The 16,287-nt window shown below is 38.3% G+C and overlaps 4 protein-coding genes across 8 annotated transcripts; 2 read left to right on the top strand and 2 right to left on the bottom strand.

Annotated features, from left to right (window-relative positions):
* LOC107608640 (putative methyltransferase PMT23) lies at positions 1-8,115 on the top strand. Of its 3 annotated transcripts, XR_015892084.1 has the most exons (9): positions 38-638; positions 1,047-1,196; positions 1,476-1,746; positions 1,817-1,927; positions 2,100-2,271; positions 2,365-2,616; positions 2,818-3,012; positions 3,158-3,407; positions 7,981-8,115. XR_015892084.1 is itself a non-coding variant. In XM_016310368.3 (8 exons), exons 1-8 carry the CDS (start codon positions 162-164, stop codon positions 3,351-3,353), a joined length of 1,824 nt encoding a protein of 607 aa, XP_016165854.1. In that variant the 5' UTR covers positions 1-161; the 3' UTR covers positions 3,354-3,574. The 3 variants fall into 3 exon arrangements, 2 of the variants coding, with proteins under 2 accessions (XP_016165854.1, XP_016165855.1); XM_016310368.3 differs by lacking the exon at positions 7,981-8,115 and having other exon boundaries at positions 1-638; positions 3,158-3,574; XM_016310369.3 differs by lacking the exon at positions 7,981-8,115 and having other exon boundaries at positions 36-638; positions 2,818-3,084; positions 3,158-3,574.
* LOC107608639 (Peptide-N4-(N-acetyl-beta-glucosaminyl)asparagine amidase A protein) lies at positions 3,609-5,855 on the bottom strand. The gene is made up of 2 exons (XM_016310367.3): positions 4,387-5,855; positions 3,609-4,268 (listed from the first exon to the last, which is right to left on the bottom strand). Exons 1-2 carry the CDS (start codon positions 5,677-5,679, stop codon positions 3,720-3,722), a joined length of 1,842 nt encoding a protein of 613 aa, XP_016165853.1. The 5' UTR covers positions 5,680-5,855; the 3' UTR covers positions 3,609-3,719.
* Positions 8,116-8,385: 270 nt separating the features above from the next.
* On the bottom strand, positions 8,386-10,652 carry LOC107608641 (protein VAPYRIN). The gene is made up of 2 exons (XM_016310371.3): positions 9,877-10,652; positions 8,386-8,919 (listed from the first exon to the last, which is right to left on the bottom strand). The coding sequence occupies exons 1-2, from the start codon at positions 10,540-10,542 to the stop codon at positions 8,488-8,490; spliced, it is 1,098 nt and encodes a 365-aa protein (XP_016165857.2). The 5' UTR covers positions 10,543-10,652; the 3' UTR covers positions 8,386-8,487.
* A 353-nt stretch (positions 10,653-11,005) lies between these two features.
* SYN1 (Rad21/Rec8-like family protein) lies at positions 11,006-16,287 on the top strand. Of its 3 annotated transcripts, none has more exons than XM_016310006.3 (20): positions 11,006-11,191; positions 11,436-11,504; positions 11,616-11,674; positions 11,884-11,928; positions 12,019-12,038; positions 12,135-12,211; positions 12,389-12,506; positions 12,697-12,778; positions 12,848-12,926; positions 13,172-13,284; positions 13,571-13,647; positions 13,736-13,888; positions 14,033-14,198; positions 14,356-14,435; positions 14,533-14,692; positions 14,810-14,867; positions 15,025-15,188; positions 15,301-15,382; positions 15,475-15,587; positions 15,706-16,287. In XM_016310006.3, exons 1-20 carry the CDS (start codon positions 11,139-11,141, stop codon positions 15,786-15,788), a joined length of 1,851 nt encoding a protein of 616 aa, XP_016165492.1. In that variant the 5' UTR covers positions 11,006-11,138; the 3' UTR covers positions 15,789-16,287. The 3 variants fall into 3 exon arrangements, with proteins under 3 accessions (XP_016165492.1, XP_016165494.1, XP_088349074.1); XM_016310008.3 differs by having other exon boundaries at positions 13,172-13,269; positions 15,706-15,912; XM_088492948.1 differs by having other exon boundaries at positions 12,857-12,926; positions 15,706-15,912.

A 16,287-nucleotide genomic window follows, 5' to 3' on the forward strand; every position in this document is an offset into this window, starting at 1 on the left:
GTGTGTGTCAGTGGTTACTTTTGTTCTTGTCCCAATCACCATCCATATTTACCCTCTTTGTCTCTTTCTATTACAAATTGGTGCCTGGTGCCTCCCTTCCTTCCTTCATTGACACTCATTTCCAGATTCACATCACAATTGTGTTACCAAATCAAACATAAATGGGAATTATAGGTGAAGAGTTCTTCAAGGAGAGAAAATACCCCTTCATCTTAACTCTCTTGGGATTGTTCTTTTTCGTCGGTGTCCTCATTTTCACTAACACAACCAACACCACCATCTCCACCTTCAACCCTTTTGTTCTCTCCTCCAATAATGTCCAAAACCAACCACCATCTCTACTTGACCCTCTCCCTGCACCCCAACATGATCATCATGCACCTCCTCCTGCAATTACTAATCAAAGCCAACAACAGCAAGAGAAAGAGGCTGTTCTTATTGATTGGAAGCTTTGTAAGGGACCTTTGGCGGTGGATTATATACCCTGTTTGGATAATTGGGAAGCCATTAAGGCCCTCAAGTCAAGGAAGCACATGGAACACAGGGAGAGGCATTGCCCTCAGAACAGTCTCAAGTGTTTGCTGCCACTTCCCAAAGGGTATAGATTTCCAGTTCCGTGGCCTAAGAGCAGGGACATGGTGAGATTGATAGTTCGGTAAGAGGGAATTTTTTTGTGATTTGTAATTTGATTTCTGTTGAAGGATGTATCAATCTCATGTTGATAAAATTAGTACTTATCTGGTATACTTGAGTTGCCTCAAATGAATGTTTCTTTCACTAATTTGTTACATTGAAAAATCAATATATCTAGACATATGTTTTGTTCATAGTTCATACATTACAAAAGTAGTTAAAACGGAAGTTATGTTGAAAGGGATATAGCAGAATGGTTTTTAAGGGCAGTGAGCACATGGTGTTGTTGCTGTGATTACTCACATGTTTAATCTCTTTTGAAAGTGGTGATACTGTTAGTTAAACATCTGATTCTTACTTTTAAGTTTTATCTAGTCATGGTTATAGGAGTTTCATGTTACTGTTGTTTTCAGATTTGGTATGATAATGTCCCTCATCCAAAGCTAGTTGAGTACAAGAAGGACCAGCACTGGGTGGTGAAGTCCGGCGAATATCTTGTCTTTCCAGGTGGTGGTACTCAATTTAAAGATGGAGTTGATCATTACATTCAGTTCATGGAGGAGGTACACTCTCATGTGCTCTCAAATTATTTACCTTAGATTTGAGCATATTAATTCGGATAGGAGCTAAATGTGTATAGAATAAGAGAATAGTTAGGCTTATAACCTTTGTTTTTGGCTATAGTATAGATAGATATCGTGTTTTGTTGATTCTCTTTAAGATTCATGAAACTCATCTATGATCTGATTTTATTTCTATTTCTTAATTAAATGTTACCTTAATATAACTAGATCTTGATTTAGTTTCTTGAAGGCTTACTACATTTTGTGATTTTTCACCAGACATTACCCAAAATTCAATGGGGAAAGCATATCAGGGTTGTTCTAGACGTTGGCTGTGGTGTTGCTAGCTTTGGTGGTTATCTGCTGGACAAAAATGTCATTACCATGTCATTTGCTCCAAAGGATGAACATGAAGCTCAGATACAGTTTGCTTTGGAGCGAGGAATTCCTGCAACTCTTTCTGTCATTGGAACACAAAAGTTGACTTTTCCTGATAGTGCTTTTGACATGATCCATTGTGCACGGTGCAGGGTTCATTGGGAAGCAGATGGTAATTCCTTCTTGCCTAGCCTTCTATAATATCTGTTAGAACTGTTAACTAATCTGGTTTACATGTTTAGGTGGGAAACCACTATACGAACTCAATAGGATTCTCAGACCAGGAGGCTTCTTTGCATGGTCTGCAACTCCAGTTTATCGCGACAACGAAAAGGATCAGCAAATATGGAGTGGTTAGTCTTTTTCTCTCGCTCTCCCTCTTTATTTATTCGAATACATCTATGTCAGTATCTCTTTGTTTTCTCTCTAGTCAAAGTTGTTTTTACCGGTGAAGAATAAAGCTTTAGTCCTAAAAGCAGTTAGAATTCTTTTTTCTAATGTATTTGTTGTCCTTGCTTTGTGCAGTGATGGTGGAAATAACCAAAGCTATGTGCTGGTCGGTTGTGGCTAATGGTCGTGATTCAGCTGGAATCGGGCTTGTTATCTACCAGAAGCCCACCTCTTCTTCCTGCTATGAGAATCGCAAAGAGAAAATTCCTCCTTTATGCGAAAATAAGGACTCAAAAAATAGTTCATGGTAACTTTTTTTTGTTTCCATCTAGTTTATGTCATATTCCTATGTCACTTAATTTTCTGTCCTTGCTGACTCTCTCTGCATGAGCATATTTAGGTATGCCAAACTTGATAGTTGCCTGACTCCTCTCTCAGTCGATGGTATGGGCGAACTGCAGAGCTGGCCCATGCCTTGGCCCCAGAGACTTAACAGTAAGCCTCCGAGCTTACTTGACTCGGATGCTACTGACGAGTTTTACAAGGACAGCAAACTCTGGTCTCAATTAGTTTCAGATGTTTATGCAGAAGGTCTTTCAATAAAATGGTCAAGTATACGAAATGTAATGGACATGAATGCTGGTTATGCAGGGTAAAGCATATTTAATTAAAGATTAGTTGTTTTTTTCTTGCTTTGGTCCCTTTTCATTTATTAGTGACTTAGTACAATATATGCAATTTTCAGGCCTAGACAGATCCATATTGTTGATTCCTTTGACTGTTATTTGCATCAATACAATTTTGTCAGTGACTAATCCAAGTTTCTTTGAAGCTGATAAGCATTTTATTTCAGATTTGCCTCTGCACTCATTGATCTACCAGTGTGGGTGATGAATGTGGTACCGATTGACGTGTGGGATACTCTTTCAGTTATATACGACAGAGGGTTAATAGGAATGTATCATGATTGGTGCGAATCCTTCAACACTTATCCTCGCACGTATGATCTCCTCCATTCTAGTTTTCTCTTCCAATATGTTGAGAAAAGGTATGCTTGTTGGAGAAACCAAAACCTATGAGACAAATGTTCTTTCTGCTATTGTCATCTTTCTAGAACTCAGTGAGTTTAGTTCTATATCCTATAGCATAGCTGTGTTAATATATTTGATCCTGACAATTGTCAATCTTGTCAGATGCGATATTGTGGATGTGGTTGCGGAGATTGATCGCATATTGAGACCGGATGGATATTTGGTGGTTCGTGATTCTCTGGAGATTCTAAACAAACTGACCCCAGTATTGCATTCGCTTCACTGGTCTGTATCATTGCATCAAAATCAGTTTCTTGTTGGTAAGAAGAGTTTCTGGCGCCCCACGGCTTTTGAATAGGGTTTGGTTGCTGCTTCTCAGGCTTGTTTTTCAACCTCACAACCAATTATGAGTGTAAGAAATTCGCTGACAACTGAATTTATTTATAGTCAATATAGAGAAGGATACCCCAAATTTATTTGCAGTATGATTATCTTTTGATGTAAACTTGAGTACTTTGTTCACATATACATCACAGGTTTTCCAGGTTCAGTAAAATTAAGTTCATAGAGGGAACTTGGGTTTTGCTCTTTGTAACATCCTGTAACAGGGGCATGAGAACAATATACAAGTTAAGATTCATAATCATAATTCATAAGATGCTCAATATTGTGACCAAAAACAATAAAATAGAAGCTACACAAAGAGGTAGCACGGCAGCAAAAATTAAATAACAAAATTTTCACATTTAACACTTGACTCGTCTCTAATAAGCCTTCCATTAGCCGCAGCAACATCGCGAGAGTAACAATTAAACCTATCAATATAGCTATAATTCTGTTTGGTGTTTGCTTGACCTGACAGAACATTGTGACCCTTAACATCCATCCACCCTTTTGAATCTTGCTTATTTTCAATCGACCTTGAAATGCACGAACTAACATAGCTTTGCTCAAGAGTATGAGAAACATTGGTGACAAGCCTGTAACTTTTCTCATCTTCAGCGTCGTCATCGTCGTCATCAGTATCATCATCCCCAAACAAAATCGGCTCGGTCCATGTGATGACCCTCAGAGGGTACTTCCGCTTAACCTTGAGCTTCGCGATCATCTCGCCATGGCTGTTCTTTACCTTCACCTTCGTCTTTGCCTTGAACTTGTGCTTCACCATCTTGTATGTCCCGTCCTCTTGGAACTTCATGAAGTTCCTTAGCGTGAACATTTGTGAGATACTAGTAGTCACATTCCCTGCACTTGAAGTAACCCACCCTGTCACCTGCAACACAAGTAACAAACTCACTAAAATTCTAACTAACATGCCAGCTGTATAACTAACTCAACTAACTGTTGTAAGTTCTAACTAACATGCTAGTTGTATAACTAACTGTAACTACCATAGTTTCCTTCTCTGCTTCAACCTCAAACTCGCCATTGAGCCCTAGAAACTCTTCTTGCCGTTCGATGTTCGTTTCAGGGCTCCGTCGAGCGGGGTAGCTCGCCTGAACCACTTTAGATGCATGATCCAACCAAACATGGAGATTCGCGTTCAATAGCCAATATGAAATGCCCTGAGACACTCCTAATGCGAACTTGTGTTCCTTCCCGTCGAGAAGCTTCCCCAAATACGGGGTAATGTCGATGTCGTACGAAGGGAGATTGAAGGCGCCGATCGCCACCACCGGCGCCCACGACAGTGGGTTGATGCCGCCGGTGAAGATCACCGGAAAAGGAACCTCCCACGCGACAATATCGCCGTCAATCGTCACGAAAACTTCCCTGTAAGGACCGTTACCGCGCTCCGTCGCTAAACCGTTAGAAATGATGTACGAATTCGGCGGATTCGTGTACCAGAATTCATCGTTTCCGTGAAACGACACGTATAGTTCAAGAACCACACGGTGCGTGTTCCGCGGAATTCGAATCTTTCTGGAATGCAAGTCCCTTTCGTTCTCCACCTTGAACCAAAACCCCCGCTCACCGTCGTCGGCGATCGGAATAATCAAATCTGCCGGCGATTCGTCTACGTCCAAAGAAATCACTGGATTGCGATTCATGAGAGATCTGGACCTTCGATTGGAAGTGAGTCCTTCACCGCCGCATGGCCTAAACGGAACCTTAACGGAGTTTGCATTGTAGTAGAGAAACGTAACCGTGACGTGGTAAACGCCGGTGAATTCGTTGTTAATTATGTTCTCGAGCATCATGGTGAGTTCGAGATCGGACCTGGCAAGGAGTGAAGAGTACCTGGTGATGTCCTTGCGGACGTTCCAGAAGATTCCGGATGCGGTTGGCTCGGCGGTGCTTGTGCGGAAGAGCTCGGCGCCGCCGAGCCAGATGGCAGCGATGCGGTCGTACTGGTCGCCGCGAGAGGAGGCGTGGAAGTGAAGGAGGACGCGGGACCAAGGGGGAGGGCAGCGTGGTGGAGGGGAGTAAGGAGTGGAGTACGGTGGAGAGTTGATGGTGTCGCCGAAGGAGTGGTGGAGGACCCTGTGGGAGCATGATGGGGTTGGGTCCAAAGACGGCGGAGGGTAGTTGACTTCGACGTATTCTCTGCTGCCGAGGCCGCGGTGGAGGGAGGCGGAGAGGGTAAAACGGTCTTCGTGGGTGATGCGTGAGACTGTGGCTGAAGTTGAGGGTGGGTACGTGAGTAGTAGAAGGAGGAAGAGGAAACAAAGGAAGGTGCCCATGTTCGTTACTCGTTACTCACTAGGTTTGGTTGGCCGTTGGAAGGGACTGTTTTTAGTGCTTAACACTCACAGCAAACTAGAAACTAAAAGGGTAATAAATGCTACCTGGGTACTATTGGAGTAAGTTCTTGTTCTTTAATCCCATTTTTGTTAGACTGAACTTTCAAATTAAATTTGATTATACCAACGCAAGTTGGTACAGATGGATGAGGATCTGTGTCCCTTAGCCATCTCTCCCGGATTCGATACTCACTTGAGGATGGAAATGGAGCTTGCTTGCTTGGGAGGGTCGCTAACTTTGTGTGCCTCTTCAGTATCCAATGAATTAGTCATTGGACTTCCGACCTGATGGATACCTTGTGCAGACCAAAAAAAAAAAATTTGATTATACACATATTGGGACAAAGTTTAACTCCACATTATGATACAAGTAACTCTTTTCAACCATGTTATAGGGGTGCACATGGGTCGGGTGAAATCGGGTTTGATGTGACCCAGACCCGACCCGAAGTATACACTGGGTCTATTTATTAGACCCGAACCCGACCCTAGACCCGATGAAACCAATACACTTTCGGGTCACAATTATACCGGGTAAAAATCGGGTGAAAACCGGGCCGTTAACATTACATTACGTTGATACCTTCTTGTAAGCTAGCATGTAAAAATATCCAAATTTCCAAGACTCCAACCATTATTTAACATGGTAAAATTCACTTAGAAAAATATAACAAGAACCAACCATTCTTCAAAATTAAAGCATAACCACAATCAATACTAAAGTATAACCACAATCAATACTAATATTGTCTAATAATACCAAATATTTAAATCAATACAAATAACACAATATTATGCATTAGTCTAAAGTCTTATGCATTCTAAACATAAAATATTAACTTATAGTTTTATAATGACTAATAACACAAAATATTAAGATTTATAATACTTAAATTCCACATAAGAATAGTCATGATCCATCACTAATAACACAAAATATTAATTGTGTATGATGACCGGGTCACCGGGCCGACTTCGGGTGACCCGAGCTATGACCCGGACCCGACCCAAAATAATGACCGGGTCTATTTTTGAGACCCTTACCCGACCCTAAATCCGATGAAATCACACCAAATTAGCCCCAAAAGTGTTCGGAACCGGGCCGAGCCTTCGTGCCGGGCCGGGTCTGTGCACCCCTACCATGTTATATGAAGCAGCCACACCATACTATACATATGTATTTCATAAAAACATTTAATTATAATTTTTTTTTAATTATTATTTTATGAGAAAAATTCAAGGATTAGCAAAATTTATTATTTTTAACCAACATTTTTAGTCAACTGTCTACTTTCTTTAGTCTAATAATTCATTAATATATTTTTTTATCATACTTTTAAACATTACTAGCTAATTATTGGTAAAAAACAATAAATTATATTTCTAGCATTTTTCAAAAATAATAGAGTTGATTGTTTTCGTAGTTATTTATTCTGTGAAAAATATTTAAAATAATATAAATAAAATACAAAAATATACGGTGACATATTTAATAATTAATTTATTGTGTTCATAGAAATTTTTTTAATTCTTTTAATAAAACCAAAATCCTCTTCTTCAGAATAAGAAGGAGAAAAATGAGTTGAATTTACTTGAATTACACATTGTTTTTATAAATCAATAGAGTTGTTAATTATTAATTAATTACTATAGATTACACTCTTCATTACAAATTAATAAAAAAGTCGTTTAATTTTTTTTTTAAAGAGAGAGTATAAATGATCATCAATACAAAATAAAACTATGTTATTGTTGTTTAAGAGCTCTCAAATTCGTACTTCATTAGGAAAACCAAACAATTATATGAAGGTGAAAACTCAGGTAAAGTCGACTTCAAGTGAAGTTGATATCTGAGAGTCGTTAGATGAAAATTTTATCAAATTAGTCAAATCCATTTTATCAAATTAGTCAAATCATCTAACGGCTCTTAAGTATCAACTTTACGTAAAGTCGACTGCACCTGAGTTTTCACCTTATATGAATGATTGGTTCATGGTACTTTTCACTTTCTTTTTAATGGAGGCTGTTAATTTAGATTATCAATGGGGATACGTGGGAAAATTAGAGACAAGAAATAGTTCAGGATAGTATCATCAGCATCACCTAATTATTTGGATGAGTTATGTATTGATTAATTTACAAGTAAAGAGATGGCTTCGTGTATATAATTGAATAAAGCTGAGACAGGAAATTTCTTAATTGATATGTTGCTCACAGAAGTCGTATAATTTTGTTGTACAGGTATACCTCTTGTTGGATTTTTCTTGTTATCAGTATCTTCTATCAGCAGCTTAATGAATAGTGCACCGTAATCAATCAAAGTAAATTATTACTATAAATTCGTGTAATTTTCACATGAAATGTAGCATAAGGTCCATGGAATTTCCCTTCCCACAAGCAGGTAGAGGAATCTCTAATAAACGAAGCAGCAATTTGCCCGAGGAGCATATTTCCGTTTGGGAAACTTCTTACGAGGAAACATTCTACAGATTAAGGCATTAAATGCTACTGCAACCCTTTAAGGTCCCACACGCTTTTTCTCCATCCATTAAGATGCAATTTACACGATTTTAGATTCATCAGCATGTCAATGAAGTAACAGAAAACATGTTTATTCTAGACTAAAAGAAAATCCACCATAAATAATAAGAAACAAGGAGATATTGATAATTTACATTTATATGGTCATCTGTATCTCATAGTTTGCTCACATTGATTTCAGTATTGATGAGTGCTGACAAACACACTTTAAGATGAAACAATAGGAAGAGAAGAAGGTAATGCTCCCATACTACTAAGCAACTCACATATATCGTCATAACCCCATACTCTCGCCATGTACAAAGGGGTGGCACCCCTCTTGTTCATAGCATTAACGTTTACACCCTTGTCCACCAAAACTCGAACTGTCTCTATATTGCCACCCTCGACTGCCATGTGCAGCGGCACGTGACCTTCCTCGTCCTGACACTCCAACTCCGTCCCTGCTTCGCTTAGCATTAGCACCACATCCTTGTGCCCCTTGAAAGCCGCGGCATGAAGCGCAGTCAAACCATACTGGTCACGGTAGCTCACAACCCCGCCACCTCTCTTCATTAGAGTCTCAAGTTGCCTCACATCTCCACGCCTCGCAGCCTCAAATACTGCTTCTCCTTGTTCCTCATCATTCACCACATCTTTCTAAGCACAAGATTTCATCACCAAGAAAAATTATAAAGTCTTAGCTACTCATAGTCTCTTGTATGATTATTATCATGGGAAATTCTTAACTAGACATCTATGACAAAAGTAAACCACGAATTCAATTCATCTCTACAATGAAAATTTACCAATATGTGAAGATAAAGGAGTTGGTTTTAGTAGAATTGCAGGTGATGCCATATTCTATGTGTAAATTCCTAATTTATATGACACGAACACTTGAAATGCGACATCTATCTAGTCCATATATCTAATAAGAGGAAGTATAGGGAGCCAATGGAGTATCTATACAATGTTTATAATGGGGTAATGTTCGATTGAGTAGGATATCAGATATCTATTATTTCTGGTACCTGGATGGTTATTCTAGATAGTATGAGTATATTGTGTTTGAGAAATTCATTTTTTAACTCATATTGGGCCAAATAAATAGCCTATTGTACACATTGTACAAATACTCCATTGGCTCCTAGCAGCACTCATCTAATAATAGCTTAACCAACAATTAAGAAAAAAATGCAATGCATGATCAATTATTGTTGTTTTTTTTTGGGTAAAATATTGTTGTTGATATTTTGTCACACTTGGCTAATTATTTCTTTTTTTTTTAACAACGGGGCTTAAAGCCCAAGACTAAGAAACGGATATAATATGGTAACCCTTCTGGAATCATCACACTTGGCTAATAAAAAATAACGTGTGTGTTTCCAATCTATAGTTTTGGGCTTCACTGTGGACAGTTAGACAAATCATGGAATATAAGTATTACACATCTTCTTTAAACCAAAAAAAAAAAAGTATTACACATCTTTTAAAAATTTAACCTTACGCCAAAAGAATTATAAGTAGCTAGTTATGGGCTCACAACAAGACAAAATTTTACGTCAAAAACATAAGACAAAAATTGAAAGAAAGCAAAGAGATGCGAGAACTCACATGCGTTTCGTCAGGACCAATGTTCCCGTCCACCACGTGTACATCATCAGAGCCGTTGACGTTATCTGATCCAACAGCTTCCTGGATCCTCAGCCCAGCCTCAAGCAGCAAATGAACCATGTCCTCCGGGTCGGCCAACTCGGTGGCAACTCGGAGCAGCGACTCAGCTTCACTTGGCGTCAAATCCGCGAGTACCGAACGCTGCCGTTTCAACAAGTTCCTAACAGTATCCAAGTCCCCGCGCGAAACCGCCTCGCGGAGGAGCACGGGCCCAACGAACGCTACCTTGAGCTTGATGTCCAGAGTGGAGAACCCTTTTGGGCGAGAGGCGAACCATGAGTTGATCGAGTCGGGGCGAGTGGAACCGGACGAGTTGGAAATGAACTCAGCTGTTTTTATGAGGAATCGGTCTGAGGGGGAGCGTGGATAGGCGCGTGGGATTTGAGACTGGGGTTTGAGGATGATTTGGAAGGTTGCGGAGGAGAGTGGAGCGATTAGTCCACTCGGAGGGTTAACCAGAAACTTGTTGGGTGAAGACGTTTGAACCTTGAATGCCACGGGTAAGTTCGAGCAAACGGACCTCAGTGTCACCGTGGTTCGGCATTTGCAGTTCAAAGCGAACTCAATCCGAACCTCTGGCTCGGACACTTCCACCAACCTCTCCATCTCATCAAACCCAACAAACTTTTCCTCACACACTTAACTATAACCAATTCTCAGATACATTGTTATAGCGAGTGAGAGAGAGGGGGTTGAGGGGGAGAACATGGCAGTCACGTGAGTCTAACGTGACTACGACAAAATTTTATTTATTTTTTAAAATTTATTAACGGTTTTGAGTCCTAACGGATTCAACATTTGGTTGTGGTGCGAAATTGGTTGATTACATCAACGACCAAGCGAGTGTAAAACACTCGCCATGATGAGGCTCCACGTGAATCAGCAAAGCAATAGATGTATAACGCGTGGATAATCAGTAAACTGTTCTCGCGTGACTATTATGTGCATCACTGTTTGCTACGTTCTTCTTCTGCATACCCGCGCTTGTTGCCTGCATTGCAATTGCAATTGGCGGGTTTAAAGTAGACAGAACAAGAGAGTAGAGAGAGAGAGCTTCGTTTTCATCACTCACAATTCACACGCTTCTCTTCTTGATTTGCATCTTTTGAAATCACTCACAAAACACTGCACAGAGTTCTTGTTGCTATTTTACAGTCACAGCCACAGATAGAGTTGATCTATCTCTTGGTGACTTCTTCAATATGTTTTACTCTCATCAGCTTCTTGCACGAAAAGCTCCACTCGGCCAAATATGGTACTCGTAACATTTTTTGTTTTCATCAATGTGCTCTTCTTCCTAAATTTAGCTGAGTTTCATTTTGATTTCAAATTTTGGTCAACATTTCCATATCTCTGTTGAGGAAGTTTGAATTTCAAACTCTGAATGTGAGGATTCAAAAGTTTATATAAAATCATTTTAAACAGTGATAGTATATTTTTTTTCCTCTCTGAAATCATAAGAATTGTAATCTCTGTGTTCCTCTCGCTGCTTGATGAAGGATGGCCGCTACAATGCACGCGAAAATCAACAGAAGGAAACTAGATAAGCTCAACATCATTAAGATCTGGTAACGATTTTCTTATATATAGTTCTTCTTCGTTCAGTGTAGCTGCTTCTTTTTTTTTTCCAAATCAAATTTCTCAGCAACTTGATACCGTTTCATGTTGCTTGTTCACAGCGAAGAGATTTTGAACCCATCGGTTCCCATGGCTCTGAGACTCTCTGGTATTCTCATGGGTAACGGCTCTCTCCGATCCTCCATTCTCTTCAATTTCCTTTTCCAATTTCAGTTAGTAGTAGTGAATATTAGATAGATTATGCAGCTCTATTTTCTTATTGTTTCGTTTTCTTTCAATTTCTCTCGAATTTATGTTTCCAAGTTCAGCTAGTCGAAATATATTAGATGGATTATGCATATCTGTTTATTGATTGCGTTTTTCCACCAGGAGGAGTAGTGATTGTCTACGAGAGAAAAGTGAAGCTCCTTTATGGTAAGTTCTGAATCCTTTACAGAAGTTCCATATCAGTGCATAACAATTTTCCAAGAAATTTCTGAACTCACTCTCTAATATTTCATGTAGATGACGTTACCCGTTTTCTGGTACGAAGATCTACTACTACTTTTTGCTACGTTTAATATTCCTTCAGTTTCTAGTTTTTCCTCTAATAAATTGGTTTCAATTCCTGTTTGTTTCAGGCTGAGATCAATGAAGCATGGAAAGTAAAGAGTGTACCACATCCTACAGTACTTCCCAAAGGAAAATCTAAAGCCAAGTTACCTAACATTAACACTTGCTTATTACTTTACATATTTTAAGTTCTTATCGCTTATGAATAATTTGTGTTTCTTTTTAGTAAAAAAATATGTAATTATAGAGTTGGATCATACTATTTGCATTGCTTCTGAAATTTCACGCTGTTCTATATTAACCATTTTCTTTTATTTGATAGGAAAGAGGCTGTTACTCTACCTGAGATCGAAGATATGAATATAGCAGATGTTGAGTCCCTTCAGTTTTCCAACACAGCCACCACAATGGGGTTCCAGCCTGCTGCCTATTTTACTATGGTATGTGTCAAGTCTCTTCATTATAAACAAAATCGATATAGCCATTAATTAATCATGTTCAACTAGTGTTATCAACCAAATTATAATTATTTTTTTTTTTAAATTGTTTTTACATAAAAGGGTCAATAAATTATGTTAAGGATGAACGATATTTTCAGCTTGTGTAAGCATTAAATTTTGTCCATTGCAGCGGCTTGACAATGTTGATGAAACAGCATATTTTGATGATGGATCTAGGGGGGAGGAAGCTCAATCCGAACATCTCCATCAAGGTTTTCTTGATTTTATTATCCATATACGTGTTGTGAATGTGTCCCTTTGCTGACTCTTATCATTCTCAGCTGATGCAGAGAATATTACCTTATTTGAACGTAACGATACGTTCAATGATAATATGAATCCATTCAATCGCTTTGAAAGGTTGGTTTTGCTTCTATCATCTTGTTTATTTAGACTTGCTTTCTGTTTTTTAACAGCATGTCATATGGTATTTGTAGCTTGAAAATCTATATTAAGTCAAAATTGGTTTGCTGTTTAAATTATTTCACTTCCCTCATAATTCATAAATGATCTCTGAATTATGATATCTCAATATCAGTGTCTTGAATCTTGAATATATGATTTATTGTCATCTTATGTGTTTTATTTTGTCAACACTACCTCAGGTTCGACATCAAAGACGACGAGGAAACACAGGTAAACGGAACTTCAGGAGGTTTCACTCAAATTCCAACCATGCTTGTACCCTCCCCACCCCATCAAGGTGAGCCAACAAGAGGTGTGTGTGAACAATTTCTTTCACTGTAAACACAAAGATCTTAAAACAGTGCAGTTGTTTCAGAACCATGCTATAGTTCAAAATATTGTTTGGATAGAAAAACATTAATTCTTCTGCCAAATTTCAGGGACATTGTTATATATGATGCTGTCTCTTTCCTTCAATATGTTTTACCTTACATTGTTGAAGTACTGCTAACATTTGCTGCTTATGAAAACTAAATACTGCTAACGTAAAAAAGTAAAACAAGAAAGAGAAGTACATGCTGATGTATAACAATCTGCAGATGATGTAATTCATGACCAACAGCACGCAGGAGACACGATCATCCAGCAATGTGACGTAGGCAGGGGAGATAGACAGGTAGCATAACTTTTCTGACACAACGGATATCAATATATCATGCTTCATAGAATAGAAAATGACCAATCTTTGAAGCGTAATGCAACAGGAACGTGGAAGGCCAGGCCCAACAAAAAGGAAAAGAAGACAACCAGTGGGAACTGCAATGGATTACGAGCAAACCATAATTCCTGTTCATATATACCAGCACTGGCTTCAAAATGCTTCTGATCTTGTTTCAAAAAGAGGAAGAAAGAGAAAGGTATTCAATCAATATCCAGAATGCATGCAATCCATGCATTTAAAAGATATATGCATATATATGTTTAGTACTTTAATGTCAACTGGTTATTTACTTATTTAGCACAATTATAAACTTAGTTTTATACTGCTACTTCTGTTGCAGCGTACTGATATCATGTCTTCAACAAAGATATCTAACCTCATGAAGCTACCACCTCTTGTGCTTATTGGTGATTTATTTACAAGTGAAAATAGAGATGTATATTATCCAGCACCTATACTTGATTTATGGAATAAGAGCATTCAACCACCCAAACATTCACCATCAGGTCGGTATAGAGTCTTTTTATTCCTCTTTGGGAAGTGTGGCTTTAAAATGGTACTAATTGGTATTTAGAAATTACCCAATGCTCAATTTTAAACATAATAAAAGTGGAAAAGAAAACAAAATAAAAAACAAGGTAATAAACATCACATCCTATGTAGAAAGGACTTCAGCATCCAATCCTTCAGTGCCATCTTCTTCATCGCCTCCAGGAGTACTTAATGAAGATTTCGTGGGATATGTGAGTCACGTGTATAATTATTCTAGTTTTCCTTTCCGTGTGTTTGAAGGATATCGATAACACTAATTCATTTTGGATAAAATGTTTATATATGTAGGCTTATGAAGATTTAGACAATATGCCACAGAATCAACCAGTCTCAGTTGAGAAGCAGCGTGTTCGACAACCGAAAACCCCCCCAGATGTACAGATAGTTAACCTTGGAAATGGTGTGAGCGCTCCTGAAGTTACTTCAATGCTACCATCAGGGAAATCTGGTACAATTCATCTTTATTTGGCTATTTGATCTTCTTTTTCTCCAAGTCAATTCTTCAGGTGTATACCTGTGATTAAGAGAAAATGTGCGGTAATTGTTCCTTTATGTGAATTTGTAGGAGATGGCAATAATTCCAATCTAAGATCAGATTCGGAACCAGACTACAATTCAAGAAGGTAGTTGTATGACAGAAACTAACCTTTGTGAAATGCAAATTAAGCCTTCAACTTTCAAGGATTGGCCATTCCATCTTGACATATGATGAAAATAGGATGAGAGTTATGGTCTAGCAGAAAATGCTTGGTTGATTAATGATTTGGAAACCATTAACAGAGACAAAAGGAAAAAAAATTCATCATCTGGAAACAGCAGCAGAGGCCTTGAAGCAGTAGAGAAGAAAGGATATTTCCACCGCAGCGGAGGCCTTGAAGCATTAGAGGAGAAAGTAGCTTTCCACATATCTAGGCGTTCTGGAAAGAGTCCCACACCAGATCAAGGTAGTTAATTTAGTTGTTATATATTCTCTAAATGTTGTGATAGGTAAAAGGTACTATTCTCTTGTGCTATTGATCAACTTAAGAATGATCAGCCTTATAAGTTTCTTTTCAGAACTAATTGTGGAGACAGGACCCACGCAAACACAAGTAAAAATGAATCATCCCAGTGACAAGATGACAGATTCTATCCAAGTGTACGAATCTCAATGGAATTTTGCTGATTTCCATAATAAAAGCAATTTTCAGTTACAATAACCACTATTTCTTTACTTTTGAATGTGAACAGGCATTTGAGAGCACATTTCAGCACATCTGGAGCTCCTCATGCTGAATCCCTTAATATCCTGGCTGCTGGAATGGATAGGAAAAAAGCAGCGCTACTCTTCTATTCGACTTGTGGTATTTATTCATTTGCGTCTCACATATACGCGACATACACGCACGCGTACACAAATATATATAAAAACACTTCATAATGTCCTTCTAATATCTGCGTTTGTTAACCTTTTGTGCATAGTTCTTGCTTCCCGTGATGCCATTAGAGTTCAGCAAAAGGTGTCTTATGGAGAAATTCTCATCTCTAGAGGATCAAAAATGTGATCAAGGTTTTGTTTCCTCCTCAATTATGCATACTTATTCCTCCCTTAAAGTCTTAAGCAGCATTACAAAAGTTTTTGTTTTCTTTAAGAGCAAACAAGTGGTGTAGGTGTTTAAATTAGGAAACTATAAGCAGCTCTTATATGCCGTTATTAGTTACCACACATGCTTTATGCTTTAAAAATTACATTAAGAATCTTTTTATTAGATATGATTTATACTCTTAAACTAATCATTTTCTAATTTTCCAAAACTTTTTATGTTTTCAAGCCATAGCAATACATTTGAATAAATATATATTGGAAGTTAGAAAGATAATTAAGAATGTATTTAGAGGGATCATTTTGTTTTTCGTTCTTTATTAGTATACGATCACAGCCTTAGGAATCTAATTGTGGAAAAAGTGAAAAACACACATTTGTATTTCGGACTGTTTGGAAAGGTGTAATGAAATTTACATGGGATTATTATGAAATCCATCCCTCTCCCTCTTTTCTTTAAA

This window comes from Arachis ipaensis, chromosome B7 (genome assembly GCF_059453495.1).
Source record: "Arachis ipaensis isolate K30076 ecotype BB chromosome B7, ASM5945349v1, whole genome shotgun sequence".
NCBI classification, from domain to species: domain Eukaryota; kingdom Viridiplantae; phylum Streptophyta; class Magnoliopsida; order Fabales; family Fabaceae; genus Arachis; species Arachis ipaensis.